This window comes from Nilaparvata lugens, chromosome 1 (genome assembly GCF_014356525.2).
Source record: "Nilaparvata lugens isolate BPH chromosome 1, ASM1435652v1, whole genome shotgun sequence".
Classification (NCBI taxonomy): domain Eukaryota; kingdom Metazoa; phylum Arthropoda; class Insecta; order Hemiptera; family Delphacidae; genus Nilaparvata; species Nilaparvata lugens.
The window spans coordinates 69,221,016-69,236,201 of NC_052504.1; the positions used below are offsets into that span (position 1 = coordinate 69,221,016).

The 15,186-nt window shown below is 35.7% G+C and overlaps 1 protein-coding gene across 5 annotated transcripts in view; it reads left to right on the top strand.

Annotated features, from left to right (window-relative positions):
- The window catches only part of LOC111045723 (bromodomain-containing protein DDB_G0270170), a 74,642-nt gene extending 62,580 nt beyond the window's left edge, over positions 1-12,062 (top strand). For all 5 annotated transcript variants that reach the window (XM_039441374.1, XM_039441357.1, XM_039441350.1 and 2 more), the window contains one exon: positions 9,383-12,062. In XM_039441374.1, the coding sequence (XP_039297308.1) occupies positions 9,383-10,912 (1,530 nt within the window). In that variant the 3' untranslated portion in view covers positions 10,913-12,062. The remainder of the gene's footprint in view (positions 1-9,382) is intronic.
- The last annotated feature ends 3,124 nt before the right edge of the window (positions 12,063-15,186 follow it).

Below are 15,186 nucleotides of genomic sequence, written 5' to 3' on the forward strand. Positions count from 1 at the left end.
CTGGTTATTTTTATATCTGGTTATTTATGTTCAACGGATCTCGAAAACGGCTCTAACGATTCTCACGAAATTTTGAACATACTAGGTTTATGATATAAAAATTCGATTGCACTAGGTCTCATCCCTGGAAAACTCGCTGAAGGACAAGAAAAGGATAATTCATCCTAGGAAAAACAGATGATAATTATCGTCGTCTGTCGATAACAGAAGGTGCGTGTGGCCTGGGTGAGTAATCAATTAGCTTACCGTATCTCGCGAGAAATCTAGAAATTTTAATTGACTCGATCAGAATAATCTGATTTGTTGACATGAGATGGTATATCATAATATTCAAAGTTGATCATTATTTTACAGTTCTAAGTGATTAGTGAGTGATATTTTGTTATTCAATCTGGTTTGTAAACAATCTAAATTAGAACTTTTATGTTTTCAAATATTTGGACTGAAAATTTGAACTGAATTCAATAAACAGTTTTGGGCTGTCCCTGTTAGTCCTTCCTCAATCATTTTGAAGAATTGAGTTCTGTTTATCAATAAATAAATAACGAGCAAAGATCGGTGCCCCGATATTTAAGTAATAAAGGGTATTTCAAGTTTCTATATTGTTTTTATTAATTTCTTTTTTATATATGCGACATTATATACTGGCATACACACTAATTTACATTAAATTATTGCTAATTACTCTACGAATTCAACAAAGTATGAAAGGTTCATCAATGTGAATGAAGATTCCATACAATTTGAATAACGATATTATAATATTGTCCTGTGGCTTCATAAATCGGCGGTTTAAACAAATAATTATTGTCGATTCTCTGTAAGGATAGAAAATAATATCCATCCCATTAACACATGACTGGGAGGTCGTGAGGGAGAGAGAGATATTTGATATTTTTGAGAGAAAGAGAGATAGAGAGTGAGAGAGAGAGAGAGAGTGAGAGTGTGATAGGACACTACTCTGATGTCTGGGGAATTTGATGACAATGCCCTTTAGACAATTTTATAGCTGGCACCTCGTAAACTAAGCTATGCTATAAACCAACCTACAATTCCGAATATTTCGGTTGAGGCGGCTATAGTGAGTTCCACGCTATATGTGAGTATTTGATTAACATTGGTGTTGCTAACCTTGTCTATCATTCGACAAAGCAGATAGCACTATCCCTTTCCACCTCCGCAACGTTCACACATCGTTTTTGAACAATGTAGAAATATATTATTTAACCCCAGTCATGAATATGTATTATTAAATCATTGAAAAAATACTTCATGCCGAATAAAAATTATAAATGCAATGAGTTAATTGGGAGAATGTCAAAATGGAAATATTGCCAATGAAATTACTATAGTCAGGTCCACATCATAAAGATAGGAGAAGAGCGTTGCCGATTCTCTGTCTTGCCACTTCCTTCTATAGAGGATAGATAGCTGATACCGATAAAACTCATGTCATATCAACTGTTCATATTCTTGTTTGAAACAATCAATTGTATTCCATTTGTCATGAAAATATTTTTCTCAATGCTAAAATAATAAATTTCCATGATTGATATTGATTATTCTGTTAATTAATTATATTTCTACATTGTGGAAAAGGATAGCACTATCTGCTTTGTCAAATGATAGACAGGGATATAGTGAGGTCCACATTATTATGGCAGTAGATAAAGATAGAAGAATAGCGATGCCGATTCTCTGCATTAATTAATTATATTTCTACACCGTCAAAAACATAATTGGCATCGTTGTGGATCTAGAAAAGGATAGTAAAACCGGCTTTGTCGAATGATAGACAAGGATAGCAAAACCAAAGTTGATCAAATACTGTCATTATAACGTGGACCTCACTATAGTAACACCAATGTTAATCACTGTTGTTATAACGTGGATATCACTATAGAAAGTGTCTTCTTCTTACTCCTCCTCCTTTCCCTTCATTGGTAATCAATTTTTATGAATGAGATCAAAATATTTTGTCAATTAATATATTTCTACATTGTTAAAGACGATTCGGCTAGGTTGTGGAGCTAGAAATGGATTTGCTTTTTCGAATGGTAGACAAGGATACCAAAATCAATGATATTCAAATACTGCCATTATAACATGGACCTCTCTATAATTCTCAAACTGAAACAAAACATTGCATCAAACTTTTTCGGAATAAAAATGTTGTTCGTCAAGTATCAGACGGTTTTTTGAATCATCTCTGAAACAAAAATTATTATCGATAAGGATATAAATGAATAGATGGCCTTATTCAATAATAATTCATTATTAAGCAACAGTGAGAATTGATGGCAAGTTGATGGAACGTGTACGAAGCTTAAAATATCTTGAATGTTAATGTTAATGAGAAATGGAATTTCGACCAGGAGGTAAGGAGTAGGATTGAACAGGCAAGGGCGGTTTTCAGAATGAGAGGGGTATTATGCAATCGGAAACTTGCTCTCAACTCAAGACTAGAATCCGTTTGTTGAAGTGCTACCTGTACATCATTCCAGTGCTGTTTTATGGGCACGAGGGATGGACATTAACGAAGGGCAATGGAGGGAAAGCTGCAGGCGTTTGAACTGTGGTTGTATCGGCGCATTCTTCGTATTTCATGGACAGAGAGGGTGAGGAATTCTGAGGTACTGCAACGAATTGAGACGACAGTGGAGGTTGTTTACTGTATTTTGGACATTTGATGTGCAATTATGAGTAGAGATTCCTGCAGTTGATTATGAAGGGTAAGATTGAAGGAAGACGCCGGCCTGGAAGAAGGAAAGCATCCTGAGAGTGTGGTTCAACATTGACTCAACATCCCTGTTCCGATCTGCAGTCAGTAGAATCCATATTGCATTGATGATCGCCAATCTCCATCGCGGAGCCGGCATATAGAAGAGAAGATTCAATTTTTCCATGAAAAAGAAAGTAAGCAAATCATTGTAGGCTTTTTTACACCATGGCAATGTGCCGTCTGTTGGAGTCCAGATTAAATATTAGAATTTCTCAAAGTATTTTTTAACTGAAATCGTTGGTTTTTATTCGAATTGATACTGTGGTTACTCAGACTATGACAAAATGAGTAGCTTCTCATATTATACTTTTGAGAGAAGGAAGTAAAGTTTTCAAAAAGTTTTTGGAATTAGAGAAACGCAAAGGAACAAGTTTTGCTGGGAAGGAAATAATCGTCATTAGCAGCCAGCAAAGTTCTATGAGGATTTTGTGAATGTTGGAAACTTCTATAGTGAGGTCCACGTTATAATGGCAGTAAATGATCAACATTGATGTTGCTGTCCTTGTCTATCATTCCACAAAGCAGATAGCGCTATCCTTACCCACCTCTGCAAGGTTGCCAGATCGATTTCCAACAATGTAGAAATTAAGTTATTAAAAAGAAAATTTCATCTCAATTATAGGAATCAATTATTCAATTATTGAGAAACATATTTTCTTGACGAATTGATTATTTTAAACACGAATGAACAGTTAATATTTCATTAGATATACCGGTATCAGCTATCTTCTATAGGAGGCCATGGCAAGGCAGAGTATCGGCAACCCTGTTCTCTCATCCCTCTTCACTGCCATTATAACGTGGACCTTACTATAGAGACTTTGTAGAACGCATAACAGATTGGGGTGATTTTCTGTTTTGAAAACAAAATTGAAAGATGGGGAAAGTTTTGGGGTATTATTCTCTACCTTACCCTCTATCTCTTCTTCTACCTTACCCTCCACCCCTTCTTCCTTTTCTACCTCTTCCTCCTTTTCTCCCTCTACCTCCACCCCTACCTCTACCGCCACCTCTATCTAAACTCAGGAAAAGTTCTCTCGTAATGGAAATCTGCTCCATTCTTAGGTAATGCCTCTTGCAACGTTGTTCTGAGAAACATGAGAATTCCAAATAAAACCGAATTTCCCATCTCATTGTATACCAACCCTCAAGGGATCTTATATGTTGGTAGTGCAAACATTACATTGGGCTGGCCACTAAAGGTAGAACATGCATGATACACATTGCATGATACACATGCCTGATACACATTATTGTGTCATCACAGCTGTGATCACAGCGAAACGCTTCGAGCAAGATTTTTAATTTTTTGAGGTTAGGTTTATATGTCTCCGATTTTTTTTCTTCGCTGCTCTATTTGCGATTAAATTATTTTTACATCCTTATAATTTGTGATTTTTCAGTGATTGATTTATTGTTAATGTTTGTTCATTTCATTTTGGAAACCTATCTCTGATGATGAGCATGTGTATGTGCATGTTCATCATGCATGTTCTGCCGTTAGTGACCAGCCTAAAATCTTCTTTTGGCTCTATACAATCGGAATAGCACTAAGCTTCATCTAGAAGAAACCTGAGTGATTTATTTTGAGTTCTTTTAATATGCAGATTACAACAGAGAGAGGAGAGAGATTTGATATTCCATATTTATATTCAATTCATGTTACATTGCCAGGTCTGACAAGACCTATGGCAAACACTTATAAAATTAAACAAAAAACACTTCTAAATTTAAATACAATACATAGTGAAATATATTAGTGGAAATTCATACAAATGATGAAACTAATGTAGGCTTATTAATTGGATGTGCAGAATTCACAGGGAAGTGAAAATTTGAAAGGTACAAGTGAGAGGATATAAAGGCTTGGTGAGGGGTAAGGATGTAGAATATGGAGGATTATGGATGAAAAGGAACCCGGATTTTCGGTGGGGTTCTACCACTCTAGCACCTTGGGTTGTTGGGACGCTAGGCCTGCTATTCTAGACCAGCAGCACCACGGCCAAGGGATGAAGAGAGACAGATTTAATTATTGATTGGGTGCTTTATATATGCAGATTAAAATATAATATATACTGGCTCATACACTACTCCTATATAATAGCTCACAATCTGTTTTAGATGAATTTACATAGTATAAACTATAATTTTTTTTAAATTGTAAATGATATGAGAAAATGCAATTTGGAATTACTATAGATAATATTGTTTTGCATCTACATAAATCACATGACGGAAAACTTCCATTCTTTAAGAAGAATAATCAGAATATCATTCCCAGTTACTCTTTACCTAATAGAGAGAGAGCAAGATAGATACCAAGAGGGAGAGAGAGATAGAGCTTGGGAGAGAAATACAGAGAGAGCGCACAAGAGATAGAAAAAAGAGAGAGAGGAATATAGAGTGGATGAGTGAGAAGTAAGGCCAGTGTGAAAGGGATAGTAGAATGCGCACGAATGAGTTTCATATTATTCAAATTATTTTCAGGATACGAGGGGGTGGAGAAGATGCCTAGCGAATTTGCATTATTCCAATTTGTCATTTATTCAGACTAATTATGATAATTGGATTAGGAGCAATCACTGCTGGCGGAGGAGTTGAGAGTGAGAGGGAGAGAAGCGAGTGAGGAGAGAGAGAGTGAGATGTATAGATAAAAAAGAGAGATGAGATTAGATTGGAGATCTAAGAAAGAGAGAGAGATAAGATCAGATTGGATTAGAATTATTAATTCATGTGTGAGAGAGAGATTGATTGATTGATTGAGAGAGAGGGAAAGATAGAGAGAGAGAAAAGGAGAGAACGATGAAGAGAAAGGATTTGATTGGACAAACTAGAGTTCTTCATTGATATATGTTAGAGGGCTAAGTGAGGGATAGAGAGAAAGTGGTGAGAAAGAGAGGAAGAGGAAGTAAGAGTTAGAAAAGGAGGAGAAGAAGCGGGAGTGAGAGAGAGCGTAATGGAGAGTGTGTGTGTAAGAGAGGAAAAGTGCGTGATAGGTAATTATCATGGTAACTACCATGTAGGTAATTATCATATCATTTGTATCTGAAGTCTGTGCATCTGCAGAGACAATCTATGGAGAGATTGCAAGACGAAGAATACAAGAAAGAGGTGGTACGATATTAAGTGCAGAAGCCGAAGCACAAGAATATGCAAGAGTATAGCAGAAGAATATGGAAGAAATTAATGAGAAGTAAAAAGGTGAAGCTCAAGTTGTAATAAGAAGAGAGAGAAGATGGGAATAGAAGAAGATGATAATGATGAAAACAGGAGGAAAAGGAGGAGAAGTTGGAAAAGGGAGAAGAAGAGTAGGAAGAGGAGGAGGAGAAGGAGAAGTATGAGAATGAGGAGGAAGAGGAATATGAGAATGAGAAGGAGGAGTAGTAGGAGGAGGAGGAGAAGGAGGATGAGGAGGATGAGGATGAGGAGGTGGAGGAGAAGGAGAAGAAGAAAAAGAAAAAGAAGAAGAAGAAGAAGAAGAAGAAAAAGAAGAAGAAAAAGAAGAAGAAGAAGAAGAAAAAGAAGAAGAAGAAGAAGAAGAAGGAAGAGAACACGTAGAGAGTAAAAGGTAAAAGAAACAGGATAAGTAGTATATGACTAAGAAGGAGAAGAAGAATACAAGAAGATTATAAATATGAAGAAAATCATAATTGAGAAGGAACATTATAAATTGAAGACATTGTGAGGTATGAGCTGAGGTGGAAGATGCAAACGAAGAAAAGGAATTGGGGAATCATTACATTGAGAAGGAAAAGAAAGTCGGGAGAATGATAACATTAAGAAAGAGAAGGAGAATACAAGAAGGTGAGTGGCAATGTGAATGAGTGGTATGAAGGAGTATTACGATGAACATTTATGAAGATATTTTGAGGTATGAGCTGAGGTTACACCGTTCCAAGTTATTTCAATGCCATAGGTGGAACATACAACTCTTAAAATAAATGAGAATGCTTAGGAAGTACTCTCACTGATTACCCCTAGCTATTCCCGATATTTCTGAGGTCAGATCTCCACAATTCCCAAACACTATATATATTTCTAGAGTAATATACAGTAAGCTCTATCTTTCTAATATTAAAGTGAGGTCATCGTTATAATAGCAGTATTCGATTAACATTGGTGTTGCTATCCTTGTCCATCATTCAACTAAGCAGATAGCGATATCCTTTTCTACCTCTACAACGTTGTAGAAACAATGTAGAAATATAATTGTTTAATCTTAATCATGAAAATACATTTTTTCTTGACGAATGAAAAATAATTGATTATTTTTAACAATAATGAACAGTTAATATTACATCAGATCAACTATCCTCTATAGAAGACAGTTGTTGCAAGGCAAAGAATCGACAACGCTGAACTGTCATTATAATGTGAGCCTCACTATACTTACAAGTTGAACGAGATTAGCGAGTTAAATTGGATAATTTAATATCTTGTTAATTAGTCATATCTCTATATTGTTGAAAAACGATGTGGGAAGGTTGTAGAGGTGGATAGGATAGAGCTACCTGCTTTGTCCAATGATAAACAAGGATAGCAACACCAATGTTAATCAAATACTGCCATTAAAACGTGAACCTCACTATAACAGAATAATTTTGTTGAAACTTCACATTATACTCACATTGTAACATCATCCCAGTTTAGACAGCTTGAGTTTTGTTTTGAATTTCTCTTTTTTCAGATCCTGTCATCAAGAAGAAAGGAGGAAGATGGGAAATCTTTTGTTCCTCTAATATTTTGAGGCTCATTCTTGTTTGTCTGGACGATATAGATATATCTATACTCTGCATGTGTATCTGCTGGATATGCGATATGTCCATATATGTATAAATTTATATACGTATGTACATTTGTATCATAGAGATAAAGGAGAAAGTTGCGAAATCTTTTGTATCTCTTTTATTTCGATATGTATGCATATGAGTATGCTGCTAATGTATACTCTGCATATGAATATCCTGCATATGTATATCCTGCATATGATGAATATGCAATATATGTATGTGTAAATATGACGTAAATGTTGGTTTACATCCTCATATCAAAGGCCTTTCAAATTATCTGGAGTGCTCCTGTCCACTATGATGTGTTATTAATAATGATCCTCCACTGTGTCTTCTTCTTCTACTTCATCGTCTTCTTCGTCTTATTCTCTTGTTCCCCTCATGTTTTCTTCTACTTCTTCGTCTTCTTCGTCTTATTCTCTTGTTCCCCTCATGTTTTCTTCTCCTACCTCGTCTTCTTTTCCATTACTCTTGTCTTCTTCTTCTTCATCTACTCTTATTTTTTCTACTTCTCTTGTCATCTTCTAATCCCCCTTCCTTTTTCTCCTTCTTCTTCTCCTCCTTCTCCTCCTCCATCTACTACTCTCCTCCCTGTTCTCCGTCTTTTTCTTTTTCTTCTCCTGCTTCTACAATTTATGGTTGTTATTCATCATCTTCTCCACCTCCTGTCTTCCTTTCCTCCGTCTTCTTCTTCTTCTTCTTCTTCTTCTTCTTCTTCTTCTTCTTCTTCTTCTTCTTCTTCTTCTTCTTCTTCTTCTTATTCTTTTCCTTCTTCTTATGTTTTTGAGGCAACTAAAAATGATTATTAATCATGAAAATGAATATGATGAATAATAAATTAGAATATTAATATCTTCCTGTATTGCAATTTTGTATTGTAGTCCGGGCGCAAATGTCATGAATAAGGCACTCCGTGATCATTTTTGAGTAACAGCCGTGAAAGATGTCTCAATTTCTTCGTTAGGTTTAGCTTAATAAGGATAGTAATGGTGATAAGTCGAATTCACAGGCAAACACCTCGGAAACAAGATGGCCACCAAAATTTTCAGGGTTTTGCTATATCGCTTGTAATTCAATAACCGTTCGAGATATTCAACCGTTCTTTTTGGACGAAAATATTTTTAAAATCTTCCTCTACAATGTTTGTTCTATAACATTTTCCTCTAAAACGCATATAGTTCTAGTTATAAGCTTCAAAAGCCCAAAAAACGTTTTTTCCAAATTTGTTCAAATTATTTCATTCCATTATAACTTTTTTTGTGCAAGAGATAGAGAGAAATTTTAAATCTATGAAATTTAGAGAGTTTTTCCAACTTTGAAACGATATATCTTCATGCGCTTTATGTCAAAAAATGAGTTCTCCAGCGCCCTCCAAAGAAAACCCTGCATGAATCTTGCGCGTTTTTCCATTCGTTACGAATATTTTCGTTGTTTTCATCATCAATATTCTTATTCGTCTTATTGTAACGAAGAGATTGAGACCATTTGCAAGTCTCTATCTTAAAGTAGTAATGAAAAAATTGATCTTATAGTTCTAGCCGGTTACCTCATGCCTATGGAAAAACGCACCAGAATCATGCAGGGTTTTCTTTGGAGGGCGCTGGAGAACTCATTTTGTGACTTATCATTATCACGATCCTCATTATGCTAGACCTAACGATGAAATGAGACATCTTCCACGGCTGTTACGCAAAAATGACCACGGAATGACATTTGCGCCCGGACTATTGTGAGTGTGTGTCTTTGTAACAAATTGCGTAACTAATTTGATACATATGAATCTGACTTCAAAACGCATGATTTGTTACAGATGATGTCCAGCCAAGGCGAAGTACCAAAACAACCCTCAGACCTCCGCAATGGTGACCTAGTATCCCGTCTATTGGCCGCCACTCCACCCTACCTCTACAACATGCCACTACTACCCAACAGCTTCTTCTTCAGCGAAATGTTGCGAAGCTTCGTTGCGGCAAAAAACTCGGCAACATCGAACACATCTCATCCTGCAACACCAGGACGTCGAGGACGCAAAAGGTCTTGGAAAGACACCAAGGACACCACCAGGACCCCACATCCTTCGTCCTTGAACCTTCATCAAGAGGGGCTCAACAGGACACATAATCAACATCAACAACATTTGTCGTTGAACGTTCAACATCAAGAGAACGCCAACAATAACCATACACATCAACATCAATCCTTGAATCTACATCAAGAGAGTAACAATAACAACAGAGAAGACAAGCCTCTAGAGTTGACAACATCTAGAACCACACCTCCACCACCTAACATCAATAATAACAAAAATGTAAATTTGATTAACAATGAAAACGTCAATCTGATGAATAACGAGAATGTCAATCCAGCTCCTGGTGGTCTTCTACTGCCACCTCCATTTCCCCCCACTACCCCTCAAGTTCCCTCCTCTCAAATATGGTATCCACCCTCCATGTACCAACCGCCACCACCTTTCGATCCCCTCCACTTCTTTATAGATCTGCGCGTTTCGGGACACATCTGGGACCAGACTAAGAATAATCCGGTAGACTCTGTGGTGGTGGATCAGCCTCTAGATCTGCAGACTGACCATCAGAGGGTTGAAGATGGTGGGGATCTCAAGGCCACTCTGATGCAGCAGAATCAGGCATCACTGTTCAATGATGGTCTGAAAACAACCTTGCTTCAGAATCAAGCACTGTTCAAGGCGTCACGAAAGCATCATGTGTCAGCGTTTGCAGTGCCGCGACCAAGAGAAATAGCGCCCGAAGTGAGACACAAAATACTACCCGAAGTAGGACCTGAGGACAACAAGGATGTACATCAAACAGTGAGCGCCAACTATGTCCTGCAGAATTTGTCAAAGATCTACAGAGAGGTGGAGATTAAGTCTAAGAGAGAGGAAGAAGAGGTCAAAGTTGAGGAGAAGAAAGAGGAGACCCTTGGGAAGGTTGGAGATGAGACCTCAAAGGTCAAAGAAGGTGAGATTGGGAATAAGGCCACGAAGATCGATGAAGACAACAAGGAGGTTTCAGAGAAGGAGAAAAAATGTCGAGATCTGAGGGCTTTAATTGGCTTGGAACTGGTCAAGGACTATGTGGGACTTAAGACTCCTCATCCTCACACAAAAAATGATGATGATGATTTGGAAATGAAGAAGGAGGAAACTACAGAGCAGATGAATGATGTGGATGATGAAGATGATGATAGTAATATCCAGGTAGATGATGATGATGAGGATGATGATGATAATTTTGTTGATGATGGTTTCAAAGCGAGATCTATCAACTTTAACAGGGGTGGGAAATATCTTGATTATTCTCAGGCCAGTTTGAAAGAGTGAGAAAAGTGAGAATGTAAAATCCATCAAATGTACATGTTAATAGGTTGTACATAAGTTAATATGTTTATTTAATATATTTATACATCTGCAACTGATTTATTATTACCACAGGGGCTTATTGCATAGTAAAATTCAAGCTAATAATACCAGTATTCATTTGGTAACTTATAAAATTCCTGTTACATGAATTACAGGCCATTAACTCATTTCATTGGTAAATTTTATCAAGTACTGTTTAATCAACTCATATGATGATAGATAAACATTATAGTAGCCGAAAAAGGAATAGTTATATGAGATTCCCTTATGACTAATATTCTGTGAAATTGGATAACTTATAATACAATTTACAACTGTTTCTTGATGCATCACAAAATTATAGAGCTTGTACATTAGTATTCTTTCACACTAGTATTGTAAATACTCACCTTAGGCGAGGTTGCATAAAAGCCGGTAAAATTTTAATCGTGACTAATTTCACGAGAACCAATCAGAAAAGACATTTTTGAAAAGACGGTTTCTCTGATTGGTTCATGTGGCATTAATCACGATTAAAATTCAACCGTCTTTTGTGCAACCTTTAGTACATATTAATATTAGTCCATTCATGCAATGAGCCCCAGCATAAATATTGAATATTATTGACATGCATTAAAAATTTATAACATTCATGGAATCTAGTCTATCCTCACAAGCAACTGTTTATCATTCATCAATTGAATGAGACCCCAATAATGTTATTGAACAATGAATGTGCCATAACATGAATATTCAATAGCAATATTTAATATTAAACGATATTTTATACTGTAAATGATTTTAGAAAAATCAATGAGTCAATCTCATTCACAAAGGGATCTCTGTATTCTGATCTCTTCTGTTACCTTGAACTATGGAGAATCCATGTTGTTCAGAATGAATTCTAGTCTTTCTAGTATTATTGTAGGCCTATATAATTATCATGGTGTATGTCAAATGGTTATGAAAAAAATGATATGATCAAAAAACATTGAGCACAGTACAATATGTGATTCAGGGCCGGTTTCCGAGCTCGGGATTTTGCCAAGTTCATCATCATCATCATGGGTTTTTGCCAGGCTCTAGACTTTAAACAGCTGGAGTCAGAAAATTGGCTTTCCGAAACGGGGCGTAGTCGTAGTCATTGTCATAGTCACGTTTGAATTAAATTTAAAAAAACGAGATAATTGAACACAAAATAAAATGAAGGGAAAAAAGTGTAAAGTTTCAGCTATTTCGAATTACTTAATATTAATTATGTCAAGGAAAAACGTTTCCAATTATAGTGAGAAAATAAAAACTATGACTACGCCCCGTTTTGGAAAGCCAATTTTCTGACTCCAGCTGTTTTAAGTCAAAAACTAAGCTAAATCCCGAGCTCAGAAACCGGCGAATTAAACGGTGTGAATTAAGTGAAGTAATGATCATGATGAAGTATATTGAACTGGTATTTAAAAAAACCGTACCTAATTAAAATCTGATGGAGTATATAGTATAACATTCTTCCATACATTCCATTCTTCAGTGAAATTCACGTTATAAAGTCAGTGGAAATGATAGGATGGCAAAGTTGCCAATTTTCTTCTTACATCGCCTTCTATAGTTGTGATTCATGTTATCCCAGAATATTTTGTAATGTTTTACTAGTTATTGTTGATACTTTTTGATAATGATCAATTCTATTCTCGAATATGATAATTATTCCATTCAACGAAAGAGATCTTCTCATGTTTTGATAATAAATTTTAATCATTGAGAATTACTCAACTTTCAGAAGAGTATCACAAGCTTACGCTCAAAACGGTTCCAATTTTAATTTATACAACAGTCGAAATGTAGCTAGGTTATGTGCCAGAATTTTCATAATATTGAGATTGAGATCAATAATTATTATATTGTGGTAGTTCATTCTATTCCTGAAAAGCATACAAACGATTTAGCAACAGTCTTCTTCTTCTTCTTCTTCTTCTTCTTCTTCTTCTTCTTCTTCTTCTTCTTCTCTTCTTCTTCTTCTTGTAGTGCGATGTCCGTTTCGGAGGTTGGCGACCAGCAGGGCAAGTCTGACTCTGTTGACAGCAATTCGGAAAAGTTCAACAGATGTCTTCCCGGTCCATTCCCTAAGATTGTGTAATCAGGATATCCTTCGTCTTCCTGGTCCTCTTCTTCCATCTATCTTCCCCTGCATGATGAGCTGCAGCAGAGAGTATCTGGACTCATTTCTCATTATGTGACCTAAGTATTAAAGCTCACGAATCTTAATGGTGTTTAGAATTTCTTTAGATTTCTTCATCCGTCTTAGAACTTCTTCATTTGTTACATGCTCTGTCCAAGATATTTTGAGCATTCTTCGGTACAACCATAATTCAAATCGAAAATGATTTAGCAACAGTACGGAGCTGGAAAAGGAATTAACTATTTGCTTTATCTTATGACAGACAAGGATAGCAACAAGTTGATTAGGTACTGACTTTTTAACGTAAATACCACAGTAGAAAACTCTGCATCGAGGAATATAGGAATATAGTATGGTAATTTACTGTGAGAACCGAAATCAAAATTAATTTGCTGTACTCATATTCCATAATCGAATACACTGTACTGGATACATATTCATTGATCCCGTTCTGGGAACATGGAATGTGGTAAATTGTTCCAATTCACAATTTACCAGGTAAAAAGTTCCGCGTCCCATATGGGAAGAATTTTGACAGATTCTGTACCAGAAACTAGTTCCAGTTCCAAATTCCTGCCCGACAGTCGAAGCCTGCTAAATTTTTGACAGTTCAAATTTTCAGAGCTCTCATTGGTCGATTGAATTGTAGTCTGCTTGCTTCTCTGCGCATGCCCTGATAGCATGCTTGTTTACCATAGCATAGCCATAGAATACATAACCAACAAAATGATGTTCGATAACCATTCGTTAAATGAATTTTTCTCTATAGAAAATTTGAGTGTAATGGAATGAAAGAAATGCACACTTTTCTAGACAGTAAGTTTGTAAAACAGCCTTTGTTCATTTACGCAGCTAGTAAACGACACATTTTGGTGTAAATGAACTTCATAAGTGTGCGCCAAAAGCTTGAACCAACGATTTTGAAATGGCGTTCCATGGGAAAATTTTGCACTAGTCACGTGATAGAACAATAATTGTAAATTATTTACCACTAGAATTAGAACAATTTACCATTTTTTCGTGTTCCCAGACCGTGTCTAATGTTAATTGAATCCAATACCCCATAAAAGGTATATGGTATATATATGTATAAAGGTGCGTGCAGACTTATATCATATATGTCAAGAACATGCGTATTCCGCTTTTCATCAACTGATGTTATGCTTATTATACAGAGTGTCCCACTAAAGGTGTAACACCTAAAGATTCTACTTGAAATTTGCAAAAAAAAGATGTCCAGTAAAATCATCTCAATATCTACCTTAGTTTTTGGCATATATTTCTACATTTTTCTACATATTTCTCATATTTTTCTACATTTTTAAAGAACGTTAGTTTTTTATAGAAAGGATAAAGTTGAAGGAACTACATTCATTGAGTTCAAAGCCACACTTTAAACGCTTATAAAAAGTCTAAAAACGTCAAAGGATCGAGAAATCTTGTTGAAAAGTTCTTCCTCTTTCCAACCATATCCTTAAATTTGATTCTGAATTATAGTTTCCTAGCTATTCACGTTTTTCAAAAATATCGAGAAATCTATGTATCTTGAAAACTAAGGTCGATATAAGAAAATATTACTGGTCATTTTTGTTGCAAATTGCATGTAGAATCTCTGGTCTTTGGCTGTTACAGCTTTTGTGGGAACTCTGTATATGTAATTGTACAGAAACAGTATGTAATATTTTTACATATATAATAAGCATAGCATCAGCTGATTAAAAGCAAAAATGCGCATGTTTGTGGCGCATAATTCTGTACACACCTTTATGTGTAATGTAAATATAATGCAAGACGTATTTGTAGAATATCAATGATTGTATTAATTATTTGTTGTAATTTATTGTATTTTTAGAACTAATCAAATCTCCATTGTTTATTATCAAGAAAGGGTACATTTAGCCTATATGTGAATCTATTAGTTACCTTATATTTATTATACATTGAATTAGAAATAACTCACTTTACCTATTAAAAATAACTCTACGAAAAATGGGTTGATTGCGAACTGAAAAGAAGAAAATGAATATAACTTAAAACTCTGAACAAAAATAGTATCTCAGTAATGAGTCACAAGGACGGGAAG